The 26,397-nt window shown below is 44.0% G+C and overlaps 1 protein-coding gene across 2 annotated transcripts; it reads left to right on the forward strand.

Annotated features, from left to right (window-relative positions):
• Nucleotides 1-1,409: 1,409 nt before the first annotated feature.
• RBAK (RB associated KRAB zinc finger) lies at nucleotides 1,410-14,294 on the forward strand. 2 transcript variants are annotated; one of them, XM_005902917.2, is made up of 5 exons: nucleotides 1,410-1,542; nucleotides 2,519-2,576; nucleotides 7,952-8,078; nucleotides 8,345-8,440; nucleotides 8,605-14,294. In XM_005902917.2, the coding sequence occupies exons 2-5, from the start codon at nucleotides 2,562-2,564 to the stop codon at nucleotides 10,506-10,508; spliced, it is 2,142 nt and encodes a 713-aa protein (XP_005902979.1). In that variant the 5' UTR covers nucleotides 1,410-1,542; nucleotides 2,519-2,561; the 3' UTR covers nucleotides 10,509-14,294. The 2 variants fall into 2 exon arrangements, with proteins under 2 accessions (XP_005902979.1, XP_070218806.1); XM_070362705.1 differs by lacking the exons at nucleotides 1,410-1,542; nucleotides 2,519-2,576 and having other exon boundaries at nucleotides 8,021-8,158.
• The last annotated feature ends 12,103 nt before the right edge of the window (nucleotides 14,295-26,397 follow it).

Raw genomic sequence — 26,397 nt, forward strand, 5'->3', positions numbered from 1 at the left:
AACTCTCCCGTCCCCAGGTTTTGCTTGAGGATTGTAAAGGGAGCAGAGGAAGGGGCTACATACCGAAGAGCAGGTTTTGGGGTGAGTGATCAGTTCGACATTCTTTTCATCTGTTGGTAATTTGAAATGAACACCATCAATCTCCAGGCAGGAGACCAGGAGACTTTGCTCTCTCAATGCAAGAGGCCTGGGGTTTATTCTCCAGTCAGAGAACTAGATCCCACATGCTACAACTAAGAGTCTGCATACCACACCAAAGACTGAAAGTCCTGTGTTCTGCAACTAATACCCAGGGCAGCTGACTAAATATATATGTTTTTTTTCAGTGGCTTGGAAAAGCTAGATTTCTTTTTCCCTAGAAGGGAAAGGAAGGTATCCTAGGCTAATACTCTGTTATTGCCAAGCTCTGTTTATTAATACTTTAATTAGATATCTCACAAACGATCAGAAGCAGACATGATAAACCCCGTTCCCTTATTTACCACAGTTGTCTGTGAACACTGATTCTAAGACTTGAAACACTCAAGGTAAGGAAATTATTATGGCTTTGTGGTAAAGAATCTGCCTGCCAATACAAGAGAAGTGGATTCAATTCCTGGGTTGGGGAAGACCGTCTGGAGGAGGAAATGGCAACCCACTCCAGTATTCTTGCCTGGAAAATTCCATGGACAGAGGAACCTGTCCCGCTACAGTCCATGGGGTCGCAAAGAGTCGGACACGATTGAACGACTGAGCACGTACAAGGAAAATATTAGGGCACCAGGACATAAAAGGCAAGATGCCTGAAGAAGCGGTGACATTACAGACATTCCCTTAAATTAAAAGGAAATTTGATTCCCGCGTCCAAGACGCCCATCTTCTCAACACAGCACCTCTTCACAACCTGATGAGGTGAAGACATTTAAGACGTTCCCTTAACTTCATGGGGCGTGGAGACTTCTGGGAAATAGAGTCCTGGTATTTGCCCGGTTCCCGGGGGCGGGCTCTGGCAGGCGGACTTCCGGCGTCCTCCAGCGCTGGAGCGTCTCGTCCGCTGTGCGTGTTCGCGCACGCATACTGCCTCGGCGCCTCTGTCGCTTCCTGTCGCTGCCCGGGTCACCACTCACCCTCGTTCCCAGGCTCTGGCCTCCGGCAGGCGGGCATTCCGGGGCCTGCGGGGCTGGAACGCCGTTCCGCCGTGCCGGCATCCAGCGGGCGCGGGCTGTGCGCGCGAGGATTCTCGCGGGCCGGGCAGAGGCTGGAGCGGAGACCCTCAAGCTCGAGCCCCGGAGCCCTCGGGCTGGGTCGGAGAGGCCGGACAGGTGGCGGCGGCGGCTAAGGAGCGGCGGGGCTCGGGCCCGATCGTCTGCTGCGCACTGAACTGTGAAGCCCTGGGAGGGACGTTGGCCTGAGGGGAGCTTGTCCCGTAGGCCCAAAGCCATCTCCTCGCCCGCAGCCGCCTCGGGAGGCGGAGAGGAAGGACTCGGAGAGAAGAGCGCGCCGAAGCAGCAGCCCCCGGCCAGAGCCTGGGGAGCCCGGGGCCGGTCAGCGAGTCCCGACGAGGTAGGTGGTGCGTCTGCGGCCTCCAGGCGGCTGTTGATCCTGCTCCCCTCGGAGAGCAGGGCTTGGGGAGCCCGCTCCGGACCCCACGAGAAAGCGACTGAGAAGATTTGACCGCTTTGCGGGGGTCGAGGGCCCGGGCTAGAGGGCAGGGCCGGCTGCTCCCAGCCGGAGATTGGGTTTCCCCAGGGCTTGTGAGTTCTGGGTGTCCTGGGGCAGTGGGGGCCCCAGGCTTGGCCCGGACGTGCCGCGTCCACGCCTCCCTCCATCCCCGGCGCCCTTCCTCTTTCTCTCGCCTTCTGGCGATCCTGCACGTGTCTCTCAAGACTCATCAGTACTTGGTCCTGTAATCTAAGCCTCTGGTGACACGCCACGCCCCCCTCCTCCGCGGATTCTGCCTGGTGGACTCGCACCGTGTAGTTAGTGCGTCGAGGCGTCTGTCCTGCTGCCTCAGTTGAGGGAGGAGGTGACTTGTCCCAGGTCACTGGGTCTGCAGGTGGGATCGTTAGCAAGATCAGACTCCAGGGGCAAGTGCTCTGTCCGACTGTATTGCAGCTTTCTTAATTAAAAACAAACAAACAAAAACTCTACAGCGGTAACCAGGTTGAGTCAGCTCATTTATAATGCCATGCCTTCATGCGCATTTATCCTACTTTTGAGAGCTTCACATTCCCCATTTCCATGGAATGTTTGATTTTAATCAGTTTAAAGAGACAACGGAGTATTTAAACAGTGCCACAGGGAGGGGTTTTGGTGGTTTTTTGTTTGTTTCTTGCACTTTTTATTTAATGCTGGCAAACTGTTTGAAAAGTGAGTCTGTTTACACTCACCAGTGAGAGTAACCTGATGGAGTTACAGGGCTTCAGATGTGTGTTTCTCCTGTAGGACCCCTTTAGCCTCTTCTGAATGTTCCCAGGAGGTTCCTGCCTAGGTAGGCCAGGTTACTCACGGCTTCAAGTAATTGCTTCCCTTCCTCTAGGTACACCGGTTCACAGTCTAGCTTTTTCCAAGAGCAGCAGAACATGAATGAATCCCAGGTGAGTTTTCCTATTTGTTTATATATATTCACACTTCGTTTTGTAATGCCTTTAAGGAAGTATATAAGGATCCACATTTTTCAAATGGGCAGGTAGAAACAAATAAAAGACACTGTCGTGTAAAATACACGTTACAGAGACAGATTGGCATCTAGACTCTGTTTAATTCACATGTATAGTAGTATGATGCTTTAGGACTCCTGGAATCCAGCTGCAAATATGATCGATTTTATAGAAAAAGGAAAATACCATCCACCCCTTCTGTGATTTGTGTTGACGACAAGGGGAAACCATTTCTTGGAGAATGTCATGTGCACGTGAGAAGGCTGCCTGTTGTGCTCTGAGTGTTCCGTGAATGTCACCCACATCAGGTTGTCAGTGTTGTGCAGGTGTGCTGTGTCCTTGCTGAGCTGCCAGTTTTCCCATCAGTCACGAGCGAGGGCTGTTGAAATCTGTGGTTGTGGTTTGTCTGTTTGTCATTGCAATTCTGTCAGTTTTTGCTTCATGAATTTCATTAAAAGATACCTAAACATTTAAGATTGTTATGTTCTCTTGATTCATTAGCCACTTTGTCATTGTTCAGTGACCTCCCATCCTGGTAAGAATGTATGCTGTGAAATGGAATCTGATATTTACAAAGCCACTCCAGTTTTCTTTTGAGTCATGCGATGTGCAATATCTTATTCTGTCCTTTAACTTTTAACCTATTTGCATCTTTATATGCAAAATACAGCATTTGAAGACAGCATATAGTTGGGCCTTCTTTTTTATCCAATTTGACAATTAATTCCTATTAATTGGGGTGTTTAGGCAGTTTGCATATAATGTAAGTATTAATACAACCAGTTAGGTTATAGTCTGGTGTCTTTATTTTCTGTTCATCCCATCTTCTTTGTCTTCCTTCCTTTGAGTTGACTTTTTTAATGATTCCATTTTATACCCTTTGTTGGGTTGTTAGAACACTTGTTATTTTACTGGATACTTTAGGGTTTATAATATGTAACTTTATCATAGTTTATACTCAAGTTATATACTATTTCACTTAGAGTATAAGAAGCTTCAGTTCCATTTCTCCCATCTTGGTCTTTACACTGTTGTTGCATTTTATTTTTGCAGGTTGTACCAATCCCATAATACATTGTTATTTTTAATTATCTTTTTAAAAGAGTTTTAAGTGATGAGAGAAAATGCATAGTTCCCATTTCTGGTGCATTGTTTTGATCCACATTTTTATCTGCTGTCATTTTCCTTCTGCCTGGGGGACTTTCTTTAATATCTCTTCTAGACCATACCATACTGTTAGTTGCTCGGTCATGTCCAACTCTAGGCGACCTCAGGGAATGTAGCTCACTGGGATCCTCTGTCCATGGAATTCTCCAGGCAACAATGCCAGAGTGGGTGGCCGTTCCCTTCCTCAAGGGAACTTTCTGACCCAGGGATCAGATCCAGGTCTTCTCCATTGCAGGTGGACCCCTTACGGTCTGAACCACCAGGAAGCCCTGTACTTCTTCTAGTTGGTAATGAATTCTTTTAGCTCCTGTATGTCTGGAAATGTCTTTATTTTACCTTCCCTTTTAAAGGAATCATTGCTGCTGTTGTTTTTTTTTCTCCAGTACTTTAAATGTGTTCCTCCAGTGGCTTCTTGTTTATATGGTTTCCACCAGAAATCTGATGTTATCCTTATCTTTGTTCTTCTGTATATAAAATCTTTTTTTTCCCTCCTCCTCTTGCTGTGTTTATTCTCTTTATTACTGATTTTTAGCCATTGGATTGTGATGTGTCTTGGTTAAGGCACATCTTATTTTATGCCTCACAGCCTGTCCAAGAACAAAGAGAATCATTCCATTCATTCTCTTTCAGGAATGTTTTTAAATTTTTCTAGTATAGATTTTGTACATTTCTGTTGCTATTGTAAACTGCATGTATGCCCAAATTACATCTTTTTCCTTTTTATGTAATGAGAGCTGTTGCTTTTATGTGTGTTAACTATAAATTCTGTTATCTAACAGAGTTCCTCTTACTGATTTAGTTCCATTGTTGATTTTCTGAGTTTTCTAGGTATAATATATTATCTGTGAATAGAAATACTTTTACTGACCTTTTGTTAGGCCTGCAATTGTTTTCTCTAATTGGAGATGATGAGTGTTTTGCCTTGTTTCTAATCTTAGTATAATCTTAGTGGGAATGTGTCTATTGTTTCCCCATTAAATTAGTCCTGACTGTAGAACTCAGAGAACTGAAGCATAAATATGTGTTTATAAACTTAAAGTGTATACATGTGATTGTATTTGTATATATCACACATACTGTGCATGGTAGGGTATGAGTATATATATACACAGGGCTTCTCTAATGGCTCAGTGGTAAAGAACCTGCCTGCCAACTCAGGAGATTCGGGTTCAACATGAGTTGGGAAGATCCCCTGGAGGAGGAATTGGCAACCCACTCCAGTATTCTTGCCTGGAAATCCCATGGACAGAGGAGCCGGTGGGTTACAGTCCCATGGGTTCGCAAAAGACCCACAAAACTTAGCAACTGAAAAACACCACCACATACACGTATTCATCTTAGTGAAGTATCCATCAATTCCTATTTTCTTGAGGGTCTTTTTTTAAAAATTAGGATGCATTTGAATATTTTCAGAGGTCTTTTCAGCACCTTTGGAAATGTGACGCTTTTCCTCTTAGCTGTATTACAATGGCAGATTGTATTAATGAATTTCCAAATATTAAACCAGACGATATGCTTAGAAAATGTCCCATTTAGTTATTATTATTATTTTTTTTTTTGATTGCTCAGTCTTCTAACCCCTGCCACTTCTTGTCTTCTGAACTAAATTAACCCAGAAGATTTTTACTTCCTATGTGTGTGCTCAGTCAGGTCCAACTGTTTGAGCCCCTTTGGACAGGAGCCTGCCAGGCTCCTCTGTCCATGGGATTTTTCAGGCAGGAAATATTGGACTGGGCTATAGTTAAACTAGGGTAACTAGTGTTTGGTTTTTTTTTTTAATATTTAACTTTAGCATTTTTATTTTCTAATCATAAAATTTTAGAAATCTTATCTGAATATTTCTTGATCTATATTTCTCCCAGTGTTGTTCTTTGCAGATTATATGGCCCCTTTTAAGGATGTTTTGTTTTATTTTGTTTGTTTATTTTTATGATCTTTGGTTCAGGAATCTCTGATGATTTTTCATTGTTCATCCTCTGTAATCTCTTTCTGAAAATGTTGGATCTGGCTTTCATACCTATGATTTTTCTGTCATCATTCCAATTTCTTATTTTCAGAGAAATTTTCTAAGTTATATATTCTGTGTCACATTTGATAATCAAGCTTCTTACTTCAGGATTTTTTTAAAATTCCACAATCCAGTCTTCAATTTCTAAGTATCTCCAGTTGCTGTTTCTTAGCAGAATGTTCTCATTTTCTGGAAGCAATATTCTGCTTAATTAATTATAAAATATAAGTCAGTGTGAGTTGTTTTCCTTTATGAATTTGGTTTCATCATTGTTGAGTTGTTTATCCTGATGCTTATTTTTTATTTATATTGTTTTTCTCAGCTGATGATTCTTGATTTTTTTTAAAATTTCATCTTTTGAGAAAATAATTTCTAATCAGTGATGGCTCAGTGGTAAAGTATCCACCTACCAGTGCAAGAGACACAGGTTTGATCCCTGGATTATGAAGATCCCCTGGAAAGGAAATGGCAGCCTGTTCCAGTACTCTTGCCTGGGAAATCCCGTGGACACTGGAGCCTGGTGGGCTACAGTCCATGCGGTCCCAGAAGAGCTGGACACAACAACTAAACAGCACCAACAATGTGAACACACTTAACCTGTGGCCACACCTCATTCCTCTTTCCTTCAGGGAGGGGGTGGCTGCAGAGCTGTGGAAGGGAGTGGGTGAGGGTGTGTCCTTAGCATCACTGCATTTTTTCCTCCACATTTTTTATCGTGGGAAGATACACATGACAAAATGTAGTATGGTATCCATTTCTAAGTGTACAGGATAGTGGTCTTAAGGACATTTATGTTGTTGTGCAGTCATCACCACTATCCGTCTCCATCTGTTTCTCATCTTTCAAAACTGAAACTCTGTACCCATTAAACACTGACTCCCCATTCCCCTTCCCCAGCCCCTGGCGATCACCATTTTCTATTTCTAGGATCTTGACTACTCTGAGTAGCTCATCTAAGTGTAATTATGCAGTATTTGTTCTTTTGTGACTGACTTATTTCACTCAGCATAATATCCTTAAAGGTCATCCATGTAGTACCATGCGTCAGAATTTCCTGCCTTTTTCAAGCTGGGTCACATTCCATTGTGTGTATTATCACATTTTGCTTAACCATTCATCCATCGATGGATGGTTATTTCTGTGTTTTAGCCTTTTTTTTTTCCTCCCATGCTTTTAGTTTTTGTAAATAATGTTGCTATGAACCTGGGTGTACAGTATCTCTTCAAGGCCTTGCTTTCGTTTTTTTTTTTTGGAGGGTGGAGACCCAGAAGTGGAATTGCTGAATTATGTGTTAATTCTGTTTTTCATTTTTGGGGGAGCCACCATGCTGTTTTCCATAGTAGCTGCACCATTTTACCTTCCCACTAACAATGCATAGAAGTTCCACTTTCACCACTTCTTATGAATTGTAGAGGATTCCCTAGATTCAGAGGATTCCCCCTGAACTCAGCTGAACCTGCAAAGCCTTGCTGCCAACATATAATTAAAATGGTTCACTTCTCTCTTGGTAGGCCACTCTCCACCTTGTATGTGTCACTCTAATAATACCTCAAGCAGTCATTCAAGCAACACATTTTATTGTTCCCAGAATGAGATGCTTGAGATATCATTTGAAGGCAGTAAAAAACTTAGGCAAGCAGATGGCTCCAAGTAACTGGTGAGAACAGAGGGGCCAGAGGATGAAAGCACTGAACCAGGATGGCTGATTGCTGGGCTGCACCAGCATGAAGAGGTGGGAGGCAGAGGCCTTGCCCATAGACGGCACTGAGGGAACGACAGGGAGTGGAATGCGTATGTTCACTGACCCAGTGCCTCCCAATGGGCTGTAAGCTTTTTTGAGCCGGAGTAGGGTTTCATCTTTCTTCATCCTCTGATAGAGAACTCAGATACTTTAAACACAAAGTTGGAACTCTTTTTTATTTCTTTCAGTTTGAGAGTTTTTTGAAAGTTTTGTTTTTTGGCACATTAAAGAACTCAAAGGTAGTGTGTTTCTAACATGGCTTGTTTTCCTCTCAACATCTGTTAACACAAATGAGGCTTTCACTTTTCACAGTTACCTTTCCCAGTGAGCTGGGTGAGCTCCTGTCCTTGTGTGTCAGGTCCGTGTCACCCAGTTCCCATCGTGGTGCCATTACAGGGGTCAGTATCGTTCAGGGATGTGGCTGTGGACTTCACCCAGGAGGAGTGGCAGCAGCTAGACCCCGAGGAGAAGATGACCTACAGGGACGTGATGCTGGAGAACTACAGCCACCTTGTCTCCGTGGGTGAGGAGAACTGCCTTCTGAGTTGCTGCTCTACGGGGGCTTACAGTTTAAAGACTTTATGCTTGACTTTGAGGAAATCAGTAAGACCATTTAATTCCTTTTGGGCACCAGTTAGATTAATTTGTATCTTTGCTTCTCCATTGAAAGGCTCTATTTTTGATTAAGTGCAAAATAGACACTTTATTCTGCAGCTCCTGAGGCAGCAGGTTCTGTTTAGGGACCCAGAACCCAGCAGCTGGTCCATGTTGACTCTTTCTCATTCACAGGGTATGACAGCACCAAACCCAATGTGATCATCAAGTTGGAGCAAGGAGAAGAGCCATGGGTAGTAGACAGCAAGTTCCTACAGCAGCAGCATTCAGGTGAGGTGGTGGGATGTGATGTTTGTAAATGGTCACTTAGTTTTATGTGTGGAGATTGACCCGAAAGCTAGAGTCAAGCCTGCAGAGGCCCTTGAGTACTGCTCTAATCCTATAATTTGGTGTGTTCAGATTCACAAGATTTGTTTAATTTTATTCTTTTTTAGAAAAAGTCTGGAAAGTTGGTGACTTGATAGAGAGAATCCAAGAAAATGGAGATGAATGTTCAAGGCAAGCTGTTTCTATCAACAGCAGAACCCTGACTGAGGAGAGAGAGGATGCGTTTGATAAAACCTATAACGTGGAAACAAGTCTTGCTCCGTTAAATCTAACGTCTTATAATTGTATCTCATGTGGGAAGACTTTGGAATCTACTTCAGAATTAATTATTAGTGATGGAAGCTATGCAAGAAAGAAACCTGATGAGTGTAATGAATGTGGAAAAATGTATGGAGAGAAACTCTATGAATTTCATCAAAATGGGGAAGCCTGTTCTCAAAATGAAGAAAGTATTCAGAAAATTAGTATTTTGGAGAAACCCTTTGAATATAATGGATGCACAGAAGCCTTAGACAATGAAGCCGTTTTTATTACGCATAAGAGCACTTATATGGGGGAGAAGTGCTATGAGTGGAATGATTCTAGACCAGACTTCATCCAGATGTCAAATTTTAATATATACCAGAGATCACAGATGGACTTGAAGCCCTTTGAATGCCGCGAGTGTGGAAAATCCTTCTGCAAAAAGTCAAAATTCATTATACATCAGAGGGCTCACACAGGAGAGAAACCTTACACATGTAATGTATGTGGGAAATCCTTCAGCCAAAAAGGAACCCTCACCGTGCATCGGAGATCACATTTAGAGGAGAAACCGTATAAGTGCAATGAGTGCGGAAAAACCTTCTGTCAAAAGTTGCACCTCACACAACACCTGAGGACTCATTCAGGAGAGAAGCCCTATGAATGTAATGAGTGTGGGAAAACCTTCTGCCAAAAGACACATCTCACACTACACCAGAGAAACCATTCAGGAGAAAGACCCTATCCATGTAGCGAATGCGGGAAATCCTTCTCCCGCAAGTCAGCTCTTAGCGACCACCAGAGAACCCACACAGGAGAGAAGCTTTACAAATGCAATGAATGTGGGAAATCCTACTACCGGAAATCCACCCTCATCACACACCAGAGAACACACACAGGAGAGAAGCCCTACCAGTGCAGTGAGTGTGGGAAGTTTTTCTCTCGGGTGTCATACCTCACTATCCATTACAGGAGTCACTTAGAAGAGAAGCCCTATGAATGTAATGAGTGCGGAAAAACCTTCAACCTCAACTCAGCCTTTATCAGACATCGGAAAGTACACACAGATGAGAAGCCCCACGAATGCAGTGAGTGTGGGAAGCTCTCACACCTCACCAGCCTTCACACAACTCATCTAGGAGAGAAGCCCTATGAATGTAGTGAGTGTGGGAAAACCTTCCTTGAAAACTCAGCTTTCAATGGGCACCAGCCGCTTCCCACAGGGGAGAAGTCGTATGAATGTAACATATGCGGGAAGGTGTTCTCTGAGCTGTCGTACTACACCATACATTATAGGAGTCATTCGGAAGAGAAACCCTATGGGTGTAACGAGTGTGGGAAAACCTTCTCCCATAACTCATCCCTCTTCCGACACCAGAGAGTCCACACAGGAGAGAAGCCTTACGAGTGTTACGAGTGTGGGAAGTTCTTCTCTCAGAAGTCTTATCTAACGATACATCACAGGATCCACTCGGGAGAGAAACCCTATGAATGTAGCAAGTGCGGGAAAGTCTTCTCTCGGATGTCAAACCTCACTGTGCACTACAGAAGCCATTCGGGAGAGAAGCCCTACGAATGTAATGAATGTGGGAAAGTCTTCTCTCAGAAGTCATACCTCACTGTGCATTACAGGACTCATTCAGGAGAGAAGCCGTATGAATGTAATGAGTGTGGGAAAAAATTCCACCACAGGTCAGCCTTCAACAGCCATCAGAGAATTCACAGGAGAGGGAACTTGAATGTACTTGACATGGGAAGTCTCCTCTGAAGTCAGTTCTCATTCTAGAAAATCCTCTGCACATAATGGATGTGGCAAGTCCAGCTGAGAATCAGATACCACTGTCTGAGGGTTCCTGTTTCTGAATGAGGCGTTTAGGCATTGGGTTGATTCTAACCTGAATGTTCACGAAGACCAATCCCTAAAAACACAAGAAGCAAAGCTTTCAGCAACTCATTGGACAACTAGACAGTTTATACAAGAGTAAAACTCTATAAATATTTAATATTTATTTTGGATTCCAATTGTATTTACATATCAGGGAACCATACTGAGGCAAAATCTGTTGAAGCAATGAATGTGGAAAATACATTGTCTTGGCACTTGTTAAACTAAAAGCCATATTTCTGACATAAAATCTAATGTTTATAGAAACAGTATTGGAAGCTATCAGCTCTGAATAAACTTTCACTGCAGAAAATGAAGTTTTAAAATATTCTGGAGTTGATAATGAGGACTCTAGCATTAAATATGTACATGGCAGTTTCTCTCACATTTCCAAAATGTGATAAATTCTATGCAACCCTATGCAAGTTTGGGTTTCAATAATTTGTGAAAAGGCAGTATTCTTATTTGATTATTAAGCTGGCAAAATGTACTAACGTAGGCATATTGTTGAGATGTTTTACAGGTACTAAATAGTTAAAACTCATAATTTTCTGTTCTTTTGAGGCATTTTCAAATGGGCTTTTAGTGAGTACTTCATCAACAAAGAAGCCAGTGACTTTTGTACAGTTTCTAACTGCACTGGAGCAAAAAAGACTTAAAAATACTATTTTCATAAACCATACATAGATCACTTGGAATCTAGTCTGTTTGGTGAAGGACAGGTATACTGCTCACACTCTATAAAATACGCCCGTCTCTTCTGCCACTCATTTTTTAACCCACAGGTTTGAGTGTGCAGTTTGCCACTATGATGTAATCCAGAAATTCTGCCTGTGCTTTTATTTGATATGAATCTGGTGTCATTACTTTCTGTACTGACTTTTATTCCAGAATTTTTAAAACAAATTGATGCAACTTTCTAGCAGTCATTTTTGGTTGATTAATGCAGCGTCCCTTCTCCCCTCTTTACTCACTGGAAGAAGTTAGGTATCTACTATTACTTTACATGACACAGAGGGTGAATCCTGAGTGATCTAAACCAGTCATGATAATTTCATTCTGATTATTATTAACTTGTTTATAGTGGTCACATGACTGAATCCTGGGCTAACATAACAGAGACGGTTCTGGAAAAAACATAACAAAAGAGTGATCAAATGGGTCTTACTCCAGGAATGTGAGGATACGTTAATTAAAAAAAAAAAATCAGTGTAATTAATCATGTTGAAGAAAAGTAATCTAGTATGCAGGAGACTCATGAAATTAGCATCCATTTGTGTTCTTAACAAACCACGTATAGAAAATAACTTCCTTTATTGGATAAAGAATATCTTCTGCTACAACAAACAGCACATTGAATGGTGAAATATTGGGACTTTTCTCCCAAGATGATTTAAAAAAAAAAAAAAAAAAAAGAGTGTTATCTGCTGTCCCTGGTTTTATTCACTATTGTGCAGAAAGACCTAGCCAGGGAAGCAAGGGAAGCAAAAGAAGGAAAAGGCATAAGGATTACAAATAAAACTTGTTTGCAGATGACATGCTTTTTGTACATGGAAAATTCTAGGGAATATTCAGGTAATTAAAATTGAGTAAATGAGCAGAATCCCTGCATACAAGGTCATTATGCAAAAATTGGTTTTTAATATACCAGCAACAAATATAAAATGAAAAGTTTAAAGCAATACCACTTACAGTAATAACAGAAATCCTTAAGTGCCTGAGGGGGGAAATTATATAACACTGTATTTTTAATAATTGGGTCCAGAAAAAAAAATTCCAGAAGATTCAGTGGGATATCACCTGTTAATTCTTTCCAGGACAATCTTAACACATTATTGACTGGAGACTTATTAATGCCACAGGCTTTAGTTTCTGCAAAAGTCCCCTGGTCAATGGTGTGTTAAAAAGATGTCAGTTTTCCCCAAATTAATTCATATATTCAATGAGATCCTAAAATGCATTTTTAAATGGAAATGCATTCTCAAATTCATGTGAAAAATTTAAAGACCAGTAACAGTCAAAGCTATCTTCTAGAACAGATAGAAGTAGAGGACTTATAGTGCCAGATATCAAGAGCTGTTAGAAAGCCATAGGAATTATGATCCTGTGGTATTGGCACAAAAATAAACAAATTGATCAGTGAAACTATAATAGAGATTCCAGAAAACCCGTACATAATTCAGTCACTTTTGGCAAAGGTGATAATGTGTTGTAATGTGGGGAAGGCTATTGTTTCCAATAAATGGTTTATTGATTAAATTTTATAATTTAATAGAAAATAGACCAGTTGAAATGCAGTCACATATGAAATGTAAATGAATAAACTTTGCAATTCAGATACTTGGCAGCAGAATCTAGTGTAGAAGAATGCATGGTAGATGATCAGATCGTATTTGGGACTTTGTGGGCGACAGTTTGCTTTACGACTGCTCAACATTGAACAGAGATGTCCCAGTAAGACTATTTGCAGACACTGGTGGAGGTCTGGATTTGGCCAGCAGGCTGTAGTTACTGATCCCTGATCTAAAATTAAAAGAACTCCTACAGATCTACAAGAAAAAAGAAATGGGCGAAAGACTTGAACACCACAAAAGAGACTATCTGCACTGAGAATAAACACATGAAAAGGTATGTTACTTTTGCTTGTAATCTGGAGAAGTGAAGTGAAGTCGCTTCAGTTGTGTCCGACTCTTTGCAACCCCATGGACCGAAGCCTGCCAGGCTCCTACATCCATGGGATTTTTCAGGCAAGAATACTGGAGTGGGTTGCCATTTCCTTCTTCAGGGGATCTTCCTGACCCAGGGATTGAACCTGGTTCTCCGTCATTGCAGGCAGACTACCATCTGGGTCACCAGGGAATTCCTAATGTGGAGAAGGCAGGTTTAAAACCCCATGTGGCACTGCTGCCCACCTCTGAAGTGGCTAAAATGAAGAGCATAAAAAAGCATCAAGCTCTGGCAAGGATGTAACAAACCCATCTACACTGCTGGTGCTGTAGCCCACTGATAGAGCCATTTGGGAAAGCTGGCACTTGGAGCCAAACCTGTCTGTCTACCCTTTTAACCCAAGCCCAGCAGTCATGCATGCACGTGTCCATCGTACATGTAGGTGTCCACCAGAGGACGTGTCCTGGAATGTTCATGGCATAAAACTGAAAAACAACTCTGAAGGCACCTGTGCAATATAACCTTAAATGTCAGTGGTGTTTCCATCAGAGAACACCATAAAGCAAAGAGAAAAATGAAAGTTGCTCAGTCATGTCCAACTCTTTGTGACCCCATGGACTATACAGTCCATGGAATTCTCCAGGCCAGAATACCGGAGTGGGTAGCCTTTCCCTTCTCCAGGGAGCAAGGAGAATGAGCAATAAGCACAGGTAATAACAGTTTCACATCGAATGCTGAGTGAAGGAATCCAGACACAAAAGCAAACAGACTATGATCCCATCCATATAAAGTATAAGAACAGGCAAAACTTGTCTATGCAGTTAGAAATCAGGATAGCAGTCAGCTTCAGCAAAGGCTTGTGAGAAGGAGTATTTATCTGGTGCTGGTGATAATTGGTTTCTAAATCTGGGTGCTGACTATCTTGAGTGTTCAGTGCACTCAAAGATATGTGTGTTTTCTGCATGTATATTACACTTCCATAAAACATTTTTAAAAGTCAAAGATGTCTACCATTTTTGTTGCTCAGCCCTTTAGCCATATTTTTGTAGATGTACATGAATATGCTGCATAACAGGAACTAAATGGTGGATTTTGCATAACTGTGCAGGAAATACTCTTAGTTTTAAGGGTCACTACTAAGATTTCCTACATTGTGACCTCAAAGCTTAGTATAATGTATATTTTCAGTAAATATTTGGAAAGGAACAGGGCTATTACATACATTGTCATGCTCCCCTTTGGCATATGTAAATGGGATCTGGAACATATAAATAGGTCTGGACAACCTCTTCAATAAATAACTGATGTGTGTAAGCCTTTCCAGTTTTCTCAGGTGAAATATTTTTTATATTTCTTAATTTGGGGTGCATCTTAACCATCACCTTGTCACAGAGGTGGCCTTTCCTTGAGGTCAAATACAATAGTGAGTTTGAAGTGATGAAAAATTTAAGTTTTCAGGTTATCCTTTCAACGAACGTAAAATACACGGTTAACTGCAAATGTTACTGAGTGAAGGATATAGTTAATTAAGACCTTGCAGCATAAAACGTAAAAACCCTCAGCATGGGAAGTGGGGGAGGTTTGCTGGGAGTATGGTACAGCAATGAAGAATTAGGACATTAGATGGAGTGAGAGAGAAGTCGCTCGGTGTGTCCAACTCTTTGCAACCCTATAGGCTGTAGCCTACCAGGCTCCTCCATCCATGGGATTTTCCAGGCAAGAGTACTGGAGTGGGGTGCCATTGCCTTCTCCAGGGGCCCAGAGATCAAACCCAGGTCTTTCGCATTGCAGGATGGAGTGCACTGCATATTATTTGTGCCTTGCTTGCTGGTGGAGGCGTGACCAAGGAGTTAGGTGTGACCAGTGGAGGTGTGACCCTCACATTGGGCTCACTGTTCACTCTGTCTCCTGGGCTCAAGCACTAGGTATGTGGTCAAGCTAGGTCACGCCCACCCCTTGCATCATAAGCCCACTTCATATATTTACCGATGTTCAACTTGGAGCCCGTTAACTCCAGACTTTATCTCTAAATTCTCTTAAGTAGGTCAAAAGACCTTAAAGCAAGACCACTTACACCTGAGGGCAAAATTTACCAGCGTATCCTTATTCCATCCAAATTATGTCCAGGTTTGTTGTCCAACCATCTGAGCCGTTTAGAGGGGACACATGATATGTGGTGATAATGTCACAGGTTTCCCAAGTTAAGTTATATGAGGCCATAAGGGAAAAAGATGACTCCCCAGTCACCACAGGTAATCAAGATAAAAAATAAACTCTGGTTCATATTGAAGAACTCAAAACCCTTATAGTTCCTTCCAGACGGGTGAACGGCCATTGAATCGCTGACTTGTGAGCAAAGGCTGTGGAGTGGGAACAGAGACAGTACAGCTGTGCCTTCGACGATGCAGTAACAGGAAACAGATTTAATCTCATGCTAAACAACCGAAAAATTGGACACTACAGATGAAACCAGGGCTTCCGGAGTTGGGGCGTGGCTTTGCCCTGGGGGCGTGGCATTCATAACAAGTTGGAGTTGGGCGTAACAGTTGAGGGGCGGGGCCAGGCGGGGGCGTGGTCAGTGGAGCTCGGCCTGGGCTCAGAGGCGCATCGGCACCAAAGGTGAGAAGCGCTCAGGCCTGTGGGCCGGAGAAGAGTGACACCTGTGAGTGAGGCGCCAGGCCCGTGGAAGCGGGGAGACAAAGGGCGGGGCCTCTGACCACCCACCCTTCGCCCCCTTCTAGCCGCCCCGCCTGCCCAGCCATGTGGTGCCCGCTGATCCTGCTGCTGCTGCTCCTCCCGGCTGCCCCCGGCCCCGCTGCCACTGCCGCTCCCATCCCGGAAACCAAAACCCAGGAGAGCCTGCAGCAGAGCCTCCTCCAAGGTCACCACAGCCTCTCATTGGGGGTTGGGGAGAGGAGGACAGGGAAGAGGGGCGGAGGCAGACAGCAAGGGTGGGAGCCAGAGGGACACCAAGAAGGGAAAGACATAGACATGACATACAGGGAGGGGGCCCGAGGGACAGAGGCGATTGGGCAGGACAGATGAGGGGTAGGAATAAAGAGATGATGGGACAGAAAGAAGGTGGGGCAGAGGGCAAGGACGGGTAAGAACAGGGGACAGGATGAAGGTGGACTGGTCCGGCCCTGAGAGTCAAGAGGATGGAGAGACACGGGGTGGCAGGGAACTGGGAACAGGTCTGGAGGGGCATCGGAGATCCAACCCCACACCTGCTCCAAGCCCGGGGGATCTGCCTGTGGCTTCTCTCCAGGAACTGCACAGAGAACCAGGGCGCTGGCTGGGGAGGGCACCCTTCCAGCCACACCTGGAGCCTGCTTGTTCTTCCCCAGGTCCCCAAGCTGGAGGAAACAGAGGCCAGCGGGCAGTTGCAAACCACCTCCCTCACTTTGGCTGTCCTCCTGTGGCATGAGGTGGCTGCCACCGCGGTGCAGCCCTGAAGCCCAGGAGGCAGGACTGTGGCTCTGTGAGAAGCATCCAGGGTTACGGGGGGCACCTGGGGCTTCCCCCACCCCAGTGAACACCCCCAAGACCCACTTCTGAGGCCCCCTTCCCCAGGCTCAGCATCAGGGGCTGGGCATGGGCATCAGAGCACTGGCAGGCATGTACCCTCTCTTGCTTCTTTTTGGATTATTAAAATTGTTTTGAGGTTAAAGCGATGTGTTCATTGACAGCTCTGTTCTGTGTTCTGGGGTCCAGTGTGGGGGGCACAGGCCATGGGGCTGTCTGGGCCCTGTAGGCAGCAGGAGCCGTAACTCCACCTCTGGGGATACCAACTATTGTCTGGAGAGACCCTCTACTCCATCCAAGCCGGAGCCGCTGGCCCATAGTGACATCTGCCTTCAGGTGGTCAGAGGGGGAATGCCTGAGCATCAGGAAAAGAGCCCGGGACGGAGCTGGAGGCCAGAAAGGGAAGAGAGCCTGGGGCTGGCAGAAGGCAAGATGGGTGAATATAAAGTGGCCCAGCACGGGTAGGGGTGTAGCTTGCACAGGTGGGGTGCACCAGGGGCCTGGAGTGACCATGCCTGATAGAGATCTCGGGCAGCAAGAATGGGTCCCAGGTGGAGCAGGGAAGCCTACCGGAGGTGGGATGGTTGCCACGCCCGCACTGTGGCCGTGGCGTGACACCGAGTGTCAACAACTGACTCTGAATAAACCCAACCCTGATTGGTAATGCTTGCTAACTTTCTTTTCTTTTTTGGCTGGGCTGCGTGGCATGCAGGATCTTCCCTGACCAGAGATCAAACCTGTGTCTCCTGTAGTAGTAGCACAGAGTCTTAACCACTGGACCACCAGGGAAGTCCTGCCAATTTTTACGGTGTAAATAATCCTACACTGGCCGATCTAAACATACCAATATGACCTGTACATTCTGCTTCTCAGAAAAGACAACTCTGTCTTTCCCGTGAGCCTCCTGGTGCACACAATCAATGATTTTTAGGTCCCTGGCCAGCAGCTCTTCAATGCAGTTGGGTCTTCAGCGATCTCTGTATGCTTTTTTCACTAGAGCAGTACTTTTTGCTACCCATCAATTCCATTGACCATACTTGGGATGCATGATGCCCAGTTATCTGAGGAGGACAGGCCAAGGATGTTATTATTTTATTTCCAAAAGCGGGTTTCACCATCATGGGATATAAATTGAAATGTGAAAAAATTTTATGCTGTGGGCAGGAATCCTCTCTCCTTGTTTCCAGAAAGACCTCTCAGGAAGCACAAGATGTTTTCCCACCTCCTTTGCCCCCTGCTCACGGACTGGTAAAGAACCCGCCTGCCAATACAAGAGATTTAGGTTCAGTCCCTGGGTCGGGAAGATCCCCTGCAGAAGAGCATGGCAACCCACTCCAGGATTCTTGCCTGGAGAATCTCATGGACAGAGGAGCCTGGCGGGCTACAGACCATGGGGTTGCAAAAAGTCGGACACGACTGAGCACACACAGACATACACAGCTAGACTCATAGTATTTGTGAGTTTGAAGAAGCACTGAGTGCACTGAGCAGACCCGACCGAGTCTCTTCGGGGTCCCCTCTTTTCAGGTCCTTCTTCCCCTCACAGAAGACATCTATCACTATGTCACCTGTGACTGGCACGTCTAGGCTCCAGAGCGGCTCGCCGATCACCCTGGGCAGGACTGCGAAGGATTCTCGGTGGAGAAATAAGCCCACGGGGGAAGGCGGGCTTCCTGGGGCGGAAACCACCGCAGTCCCCCGGGACCTGCGGGCAGCCCTGCCCTCTGGCAGCAGAACTCGGAACTGCACCGCCACCTCGCGTTCATTCTTTACGGAATTTTCCCCCCTCTCTCTAGCGAGATTCTCTAGTGGCTCAGAGGGTAAAGCGTCTGCCTGCAGTGCAGGTAGAACTGGGTCCGATCCCTGGGTCAGGAAGATCCTCTGGAGGAGGAAATGGCAACCCACTCCAGTACCTTTGCCCGGAAAATCCCATGGACGGAGGAGCCCGGTAGGCTACAGTCCATGGGGTCGGCAAAGAGTCGGACATGACTGAGTGACTTCACGACTGAGAGACTTCACTTTCCCTTTTCACCTTCCCCCTCTCCAGGTGGGCCCCCTCCATGTTAGGGACCTGGGGACACCCCAGTCGTGAGCATCCTGTGGGCTAACAACCTAATAAGGAGACAGACAACACTTTGATTAAAACAATTACTGCTGTGAATGAACCAAGGTTCTGAAGGAGGTGATAAGGGAGGGGCCGTTGAAGACCAGGGACATTAATGAGGTTTGCAAGCTGGCCTCTGGGTTCCAGGGACTGGAACCTTTGCCCTCGGGGCTACTCTGGGCTGGAGAGCAGGGATTCTCGCTGGGCTCCCCATGCTGGTTTCCTCCTCCTCCTCCTCCCAGGCTGAGTGCTGGGCTGTGGCCCCCCTGGTGCTGGGGCCTTTGGGCGGCCCCTGCCCAAGGCCTGGGCTCCTCTCTCCCCAGAAAGAGATCAGGGTTCAGGTAGCAAAGGGTCTTGGGGGAAGTTCTTCGTCTTCCGGATGCACAACAGGCCAAACAGCGACGTGCGAGGCACACAGCAAAGTGTTATTCACGAGGCCTCCGGGGAAGAAGAGAACAAATCTCGACCTGCCTGCTTCAAGGGGAGGGGCTTGGGATATTTGTGGGATAAAGCTGCGGAGTGGGGAGGCACGTGGGGGAAGGTGATTGGAGAGAAGGTAACGGTGAGATCATCGTAGTACTGCGCAGGCGCGGCTGAGCTTCTGGCTTCCCGGAAGCCGAAGGGCGGCTCCAGCACGTTTTGCAGGTGGAGCTCGTGGCTCTCTGACGTCAGAAGGCACGCTTGCGTGCCCACGTGGAGGGTACGCGGGCTCAACGTTCTTAACCAGTGGCTTCAAGTCCCTGAGAAACAACTTGGGCAAACATCTTATTGTTTAGGCCGCTTGGAGGATGTTCACGTCTTGTAGCAACAGTTAAAGCCAGCTGGATGCTGAAGTCAGGACACAGTTGATTATTTATTAAGCAAGTTATAGTTTAATGTATCTGAAAACTGCCCTCGGTTTCAAAAGGACTGAACCCTCTTCTCCCTGATGCCATAGACCCGCCCCAAGACCGAGATGAAGGCTAGAGTTCCAGCCTCAAGACCTGTGCCCGGGAGATCTCTATGTCACCCCCAGGTCAATCCGCCCTGGAGAGAATTCCAAAGCCCCTGGAAAGGAAGGACTGAGTTGGGGGGCTGAGGGGAGTGGCGGTGTCCCCCTGAGAAGCGTGGGGAAGACTTGGGAGCCTGAGGAAGCCCCGCCGGCTGGAGAACATGGATAGTTCAGGAGTAAAGTGGAAGGTGAGAGTTCAGGCACAGACAACTGGCTCCGGTCCTCCCCCGGGATGGTCTCTGCTGAGATGTAACTGCTTCCCGCTCAAACTTTGGGTCTCCATTTCCCCATCTGCAAAATGGGAACAGGAGTGGCTCCTCCCACAAGAGGCAGATCCCGGTTGTCTTGGGCTGCTGTGTCTGATGGGATTTTGAAGTCTGGGAGCGTGAAGGGGTGTGCTAATCAGCTTTTGTAGGTTTTATCATAGATGATTTGGCCTCTGCTGACTGTAGGGCTAAACTACCCGCCAAAGGTGTTCTGGGGTTTGCCCTGGGAAGGCAAGATGTCCCTCTGGTTTAGAGGGCAACTTCGAGTAATAAACCCAGTCGATGCCATTGACCTCTCCTTGTTATCACTCACTCATACCTATCAGTTTAATCCCAGATACAGTTATTTTATTTTATTTATTTGTAGCAAGATTTTTAAAAATATTTATTTATTTTGACTGCTCTGGGTCTTACTTGCAGCACGTTCAGGATCTTCGATCTCCCTTGCAGCCTGCAGATCTTTAGTTGTGGCGTGAGAGTTGTGGAATGCAGGTTCTTAGTGCCAGTATGTGTGATCTAGTTCCCTGATCGGGGATGGAACCCAGGCCCCCTGCATTGGGAGCGTGGAGTCTTAGCCACTGGACCACCAGGTCAGTCCTCCAGGTACATTTTAAAGCAATGGGATCCTTCCAGGTCTCTAATTTCCACATCTGGAGGAAATGCCTCCTCCCCCAAGAACAGCGCAGAGCTCCGCCCCTTGGTGTCAAAGTGTGGAGTTGAGTTTTCCCAGCATCATGATCTCCACCATGGCCCACTGGGGGCTGGGAGGACTATGCTCCCTCACTGATCTGATAAAATTTCTGGCCCAACAGGATCCACCAGGCGAACATGGAACTTGAGACGGTAATTTGTAGGGACAGATTTCCTTCCAGATGTAATTTGTTTGGCAAAAAATAGCACAAAGGATGTGATAGAGGAGGCAGGTGTATTGTCAGAGTGTTTTTGTATCCTGCCGAATTAGGTTGGTAGTAATCCAAGCTCAGTTCAGTTCAGTTCAGTCGCTCAGTCGTGTCCGACTCTCTGCGACCCCATGAATCGCAGCATGCCAGGCCTCCCTGTCCATCACCAACTCCCGGAGTTCACTCAGACTTATGTCCATCGAGTCAGTGATGCCATCCAGCCTTCTCATCGTCTGTCGTCCCCTTCTCCTCCTGCCCCCAATCCCTCCCAGCATCAGAGTCTTTTCCAATGAGTCAACTCTTCGCATGAGGTGGCCAAAGTACTGGAGTTTCAGCTTTAGCATCATTCCTTCCAAAGAAATCCCAGGGCTGAACTCCTTCAGAATGGACTGGTTGGATCTCCTTGCAGTCCAAGGGACTCTCAAGAGTCTTCTCCAACACCACAGCTCAAAAGCATCAATTCTTCCATGCTCAGCCTTCTTCACAGTCCAATTCTCACATCCATACATGACCACAGGAAAAACCATAGCCTTGACTAGACGGACCTCTCCCTCTCCCTCTCCCGAGGGACGGACCTTTGTTGGCAAAGTAATGTCTCTGCTTTTGAATACGCTATCTAGGTTGGACATAACTTTCCTTCCAATGGGGTAAGTGTCTTTTAATTTCATGACTGCAGTCACCATCTATAATGATCTTGGAGCCCAAAAAAATAAAGTCTGACACTGTTTCCACTGTTTCCCCATCTATTTGCCATTAAGTGATGGGACCGGATGCCATGATCTTCGTTTTCTGAATGTTGAGCTTTAAGCCAACTTTTTCACTCTCCACTTTCACTTTCATCAAGAGGCTTTTGAGTTCCTCTTCACTTTCTGCCATAAGGGTGGTGTCATCTGCATATCTGAGGTTATTGATATTTCTCCCGGCAATCTTGATTCCAGCTTGTGTTTCTTCCAGTCCAGCATTTCTCATGATGTACTCTGCATATAAGTTAAATAAGCAGGGTGATAATATACAGCCTTGATGTACTCCTTTTCCTAATCCAAGCTAGATTGTTTTAAATTAACATGTTAACTGTAGGTTTACAGATGGTCTCTGACACATCATGGTTTGATTTACCGTTTTCTTCCTCTACCATGGTGTGAAAACAATACCCAGTCTGCAGAATTTTGATCTTTTCCCAGGCTAGCAATATGCAGTGTGATACTCTCTCATGATGATGGACAGTGGCAGTGAGCCACAGCTCCCAGTCAGCCACGCGTTCACAATCATGATGGTAAATGACCAATACACTTACAACCATTCTGGACACAGACACCGTTCTGTTTTTCACTTTCAGTATAGCATTCAATCAATTACATGAGATATTCAGCACTTTATTATAAAATAAACTTTGTGCTAGATGATTTCACCCAACTGTAGGCTAATGTGAGTGTTCTGAGCATGTTAAGGGAGGCTAGATTAAGCTGTGAAGTTTGGTAGGTTAGGTGTATTAAATACAAATTAAATCGATTACTATAGCTTTGTAGTATTGTCTGAAATCTTGGTGGGTTATGCCTTCAGGTTTGTTCTTTTTCCTCAGGAATGCTTTGGCAATTCTGGATCTTTTGTGGTCCCATATACATTTTAGGATTATTTGTTCTAGTTCTCTGGAAAGTTTCATGGGTTATTTTGATAGGAGATGCATTAAATCTGTAGATTGCTTTGGATAGTATGGCCACTTTAACAATATTAATTCTTCCAATCCAAGAGCATGGTATATCTTTTTATTTCTTTGAATCACCTTCAGTTTTCTTTATCAGTGTTTTATACTTTTCAGGATGTAGATCTTTCACCTCCTTGGTTAGGTTTATTCCTAGGTATTTTAAATGGGTGGTGTTTTTTTTTCTTTCTCTTTGATATTTCATTGTTGGTATAAAGAAATGAAACATTTATATTTATCAATCTTGTATCCTACTAACTTTCTGAATTAATTTCTTAGCTGTATTAGTTTTTGTGTGGAGTCTTTAGGGTTTTCTGCATAGAGTGTCATCTCACCTGGATATGACAATTGTACCTCTTCCCTTTCATTTGAATACCTTCTATTTATTTTTCTTAAATTATTGCTATGCCTAGGACTTCCAGTACTGTGTTGAAAGAAAAAGTATTCTTGTTTTATTCCAAAGTTTAGCAGGAAGGCTTTCAGCTTTTCACCGTTGAGTATTATGTTGGCTTTGGGTTTGACCATAGACTTTAAATGTCTTATATTTTCACATGCTTTGTATATTTGTCAAGATGAGCCTTTTCCTGCTCTACAGATACTTTTGCCAACATCAATTGCAACACATCTTAAAAGATTTACTGCAGGTAATGAATTCTTTCTGCTTTTTTTTTTACATAGAGAAAATTTGAAATTTTTGTCATCTTTTTTGAAAGATATTTTCACTGTGTATGGATTTTTTTTGTACTTTAAAAATGTTGTTCCACTGTCTTCAGCCTTGCATTGTTTATGACAAATAGTTGGCCGTAACTCTGTGTTTATTACTCTGTATATAATGGATGTTTATAGATATTTACTTCCCTGATGGCTCAGACGGTAAAGCGTCTGCCTACAATGTGGGAGACCCCTGGGTTCAATCCCAGGGCCGGGAAGATCTCCTGGAGAAGGAAATGGCAACCCACTCCAGTATTCTTGCCTGGAAAATCCCATGGACGGAGGAGCCTGATAGGCTACAGTCCATGGGGTCGCAAAAAGTCAGACACGACTGAGCAACTTCACTATAGATATTTATATGTTTTCTTTTTGTCACTGATTGATGGATGTTTAGACTGCACTGTGCGACTTGTGAGATCTTAGTTCCCTGAGCAAGGATTGAGCCTGTGCCCCCTGCATGGGAAGCTCAAGTCTTAACTATTGCACCTCCAGGGAAGTCTCATTTTGTCACTGATTTAAAGATATTTCATTGTTTTCTTCATATTTCTTGTGCTTGGGATTTTTTTAATTTCTTGGATCTGTGGACTTAGTTTTGTTTTTGTTTTTTTACATTTGTAAGTTTATTTAGCCCTTATTTTCTCTTCTTTTCATTTTGGATAGTTTCTATCTCAATATCAAGTTCACTAATCTCTTCTGCATTGTCTAATCTGTTGTTAATTTCATCCAGTGTAATTTTTCATTAGGACATGGTTCTTTTCTCCTCCTAGAAGTTTCTTTTTTCACCTTTTTAATATATACCACGTTTCTCCTAAACATGTCCAGTTTTTCCTCTAGTTCGTGAACATATGGAGTACAGTTATTATAACTTGTAATGTCCTCGTCTGCTCAAATCTATCATCTGTGTTACTTCTGGATCGGTTCTGACTTATTTTTCACCTGATTATGGATATTTTCCTGCTTCTTTGAATGCTGAGTACTTTTTGATTGCAGATAAGGCATTACAGAAAGATGGCTTGTACTTATTTTCCATAGCTAAACTCTCAAGGTTTTCTGGTGAATCTACAAACCACTGAAATTGTTTTCTCTGATACCACTCATTAATCCACCTAATGAATGACAGATTTTTCTGACCTCCTTGCTAGATTACAGCAAATTGGTGTGTCTGAAAAAAAAAAAGTGTCCATTCCAAGACTGTCTGCAGTATTTGTTCTTTCCTTTCCCTCTTTCTTTAATTTAAATCTTGGTGGGTTTTGTTTTTAGTTACTTAGAAGTCAATCCATGGTTGTGATCTCTGTTGTATATGAGTAAACAGCATGCTGATAGCTAACCAAGTGTCTTTTTTTAAGTTTTTTTTTAATGTCAGACACAAAAGAATATGTACTGTAGAGTTCAGAGACAAGCAAAACTAATATCAGGTGCTAAAAACTGGACTACTGTCTTCCTTGGGTAAGAAGGATTTCTGGAATTCTGGCAATATTCCATTTTATCACTTTGTGAGCATTCATTCAACTCTACCATTATTTTGTGCACTTTTCTGTAGGTCTGTTATGTATCGATTATAATGTACATTTTAAATGATGGCCAACATCTGGTAAAAATAGAATAAAGTTGTATTTATAGTGCTGAATTTAAGAATCAATTGCATATGGATTAAACATTTAACTGTTTCTTTTAAACCAAACTGTAAATGTTTAATAAGAAAATGTAGGCAAGAAATTTTTTTTTAATTTTATTTATTTTTGGCTGTTCTTGGTCTTTGTTGCTGTGCAATAGCAACAGTGTTTATTTAATAAACTAAAATTTTACCAATACAGGATGATTTCCAAGATAATTGCTAAACAAAAGAAGACATATACATAATAGTTTGGGGACAGCGCTCGTGTTTTGTCAATCAGAAAGAGTAAATCAGGGACTTCCCCTAGTGGGCCAGTGGTTAAAGATTTTGCCTTCCAATGCAAGTTCAGTCCCTGATCTGGGAGCTAAGATCCCCCATGCCTCGTGGCCAAAAACCAAAACATAAAACAGAAGCAGTAATGTAATAAATTTAATAGAGATTTTTTAAATGGTCAGAAAAATCTTAAAGAGTAAATAACACACATGTATGTGTATGTACCTAGATCTCTATGAGGAGAAATAGGAATCTGATAAAAATCCATTGCCATTGGGTGAGTTTGGAGTCAGGGTTCTTGCAGGGGGCAGACTGTATTCTTGTATGTTGGGGTTTTTCTCCCTGGGACTTGGAAGCGACGAACCTGAATGAAGAACACTTGGACAGTCTCTTGCAAGGACTGACAAGTTGATTTCTGCAGTCAAGCTTTTTTATAGAAGCAGGAACAAAGAGCTTAAAGTATGCGGCCAGCAGAGCGCATACAGAGTTAACACATAATCAGTAGAACCATTTCAAGGACAGTGCGCTGTAAATGACTCATGGGCTTCTCCCACAACCCGCTCTCACAAGTAACATCCCTATTTGTTAATAACTCTTGGCGCCAAACATAACCAAAGGCAGGAGATGTCTTTCTGTCCGTAGTGCAAAGCTGCGTACTTCTGGCCCTTCGCCATTTTCCCAAGGACTTTCTCCTTTTATGGCTATTTTGCACTACGCTTCCCAACATGTCCTCCTTTTGTTTTTAAATTAAGCACTGCGGCAGCTAGTTGGACTCCATTGTGGGAGGCACAGAGTCTTGATTAGAGACTTCTGTATCCCATAATCAAGGACAAAAAGAGCAGGGTGATTAATACATATATAAAAATAATGCTTCCTGAAAGCCAAGCTCTAGGGTCTAGAGACAATAGGGTTTGGGTTAAAGTATCATAGAATTGAGTACTATACAATTCCCTAGGTACTCTAACTTGAAAATTAGCAACTTGTTGTTTCAACAAATTGATGTCTAAACTTGAGTTACTTGT

Source organism: Bos mutus, chromosome 25 (assembly GCF_027580195.1).
Source record: "Bos mutus isolate GX-2022 chromosome 25, NWIPB_WYAK_1.1, whole genome shotgun sequence".
NCBI lineage: Eukaryota > Metazoa > Chordata > Mammalia > Artiodactyla > Bovidae > Bos > Bos mutus.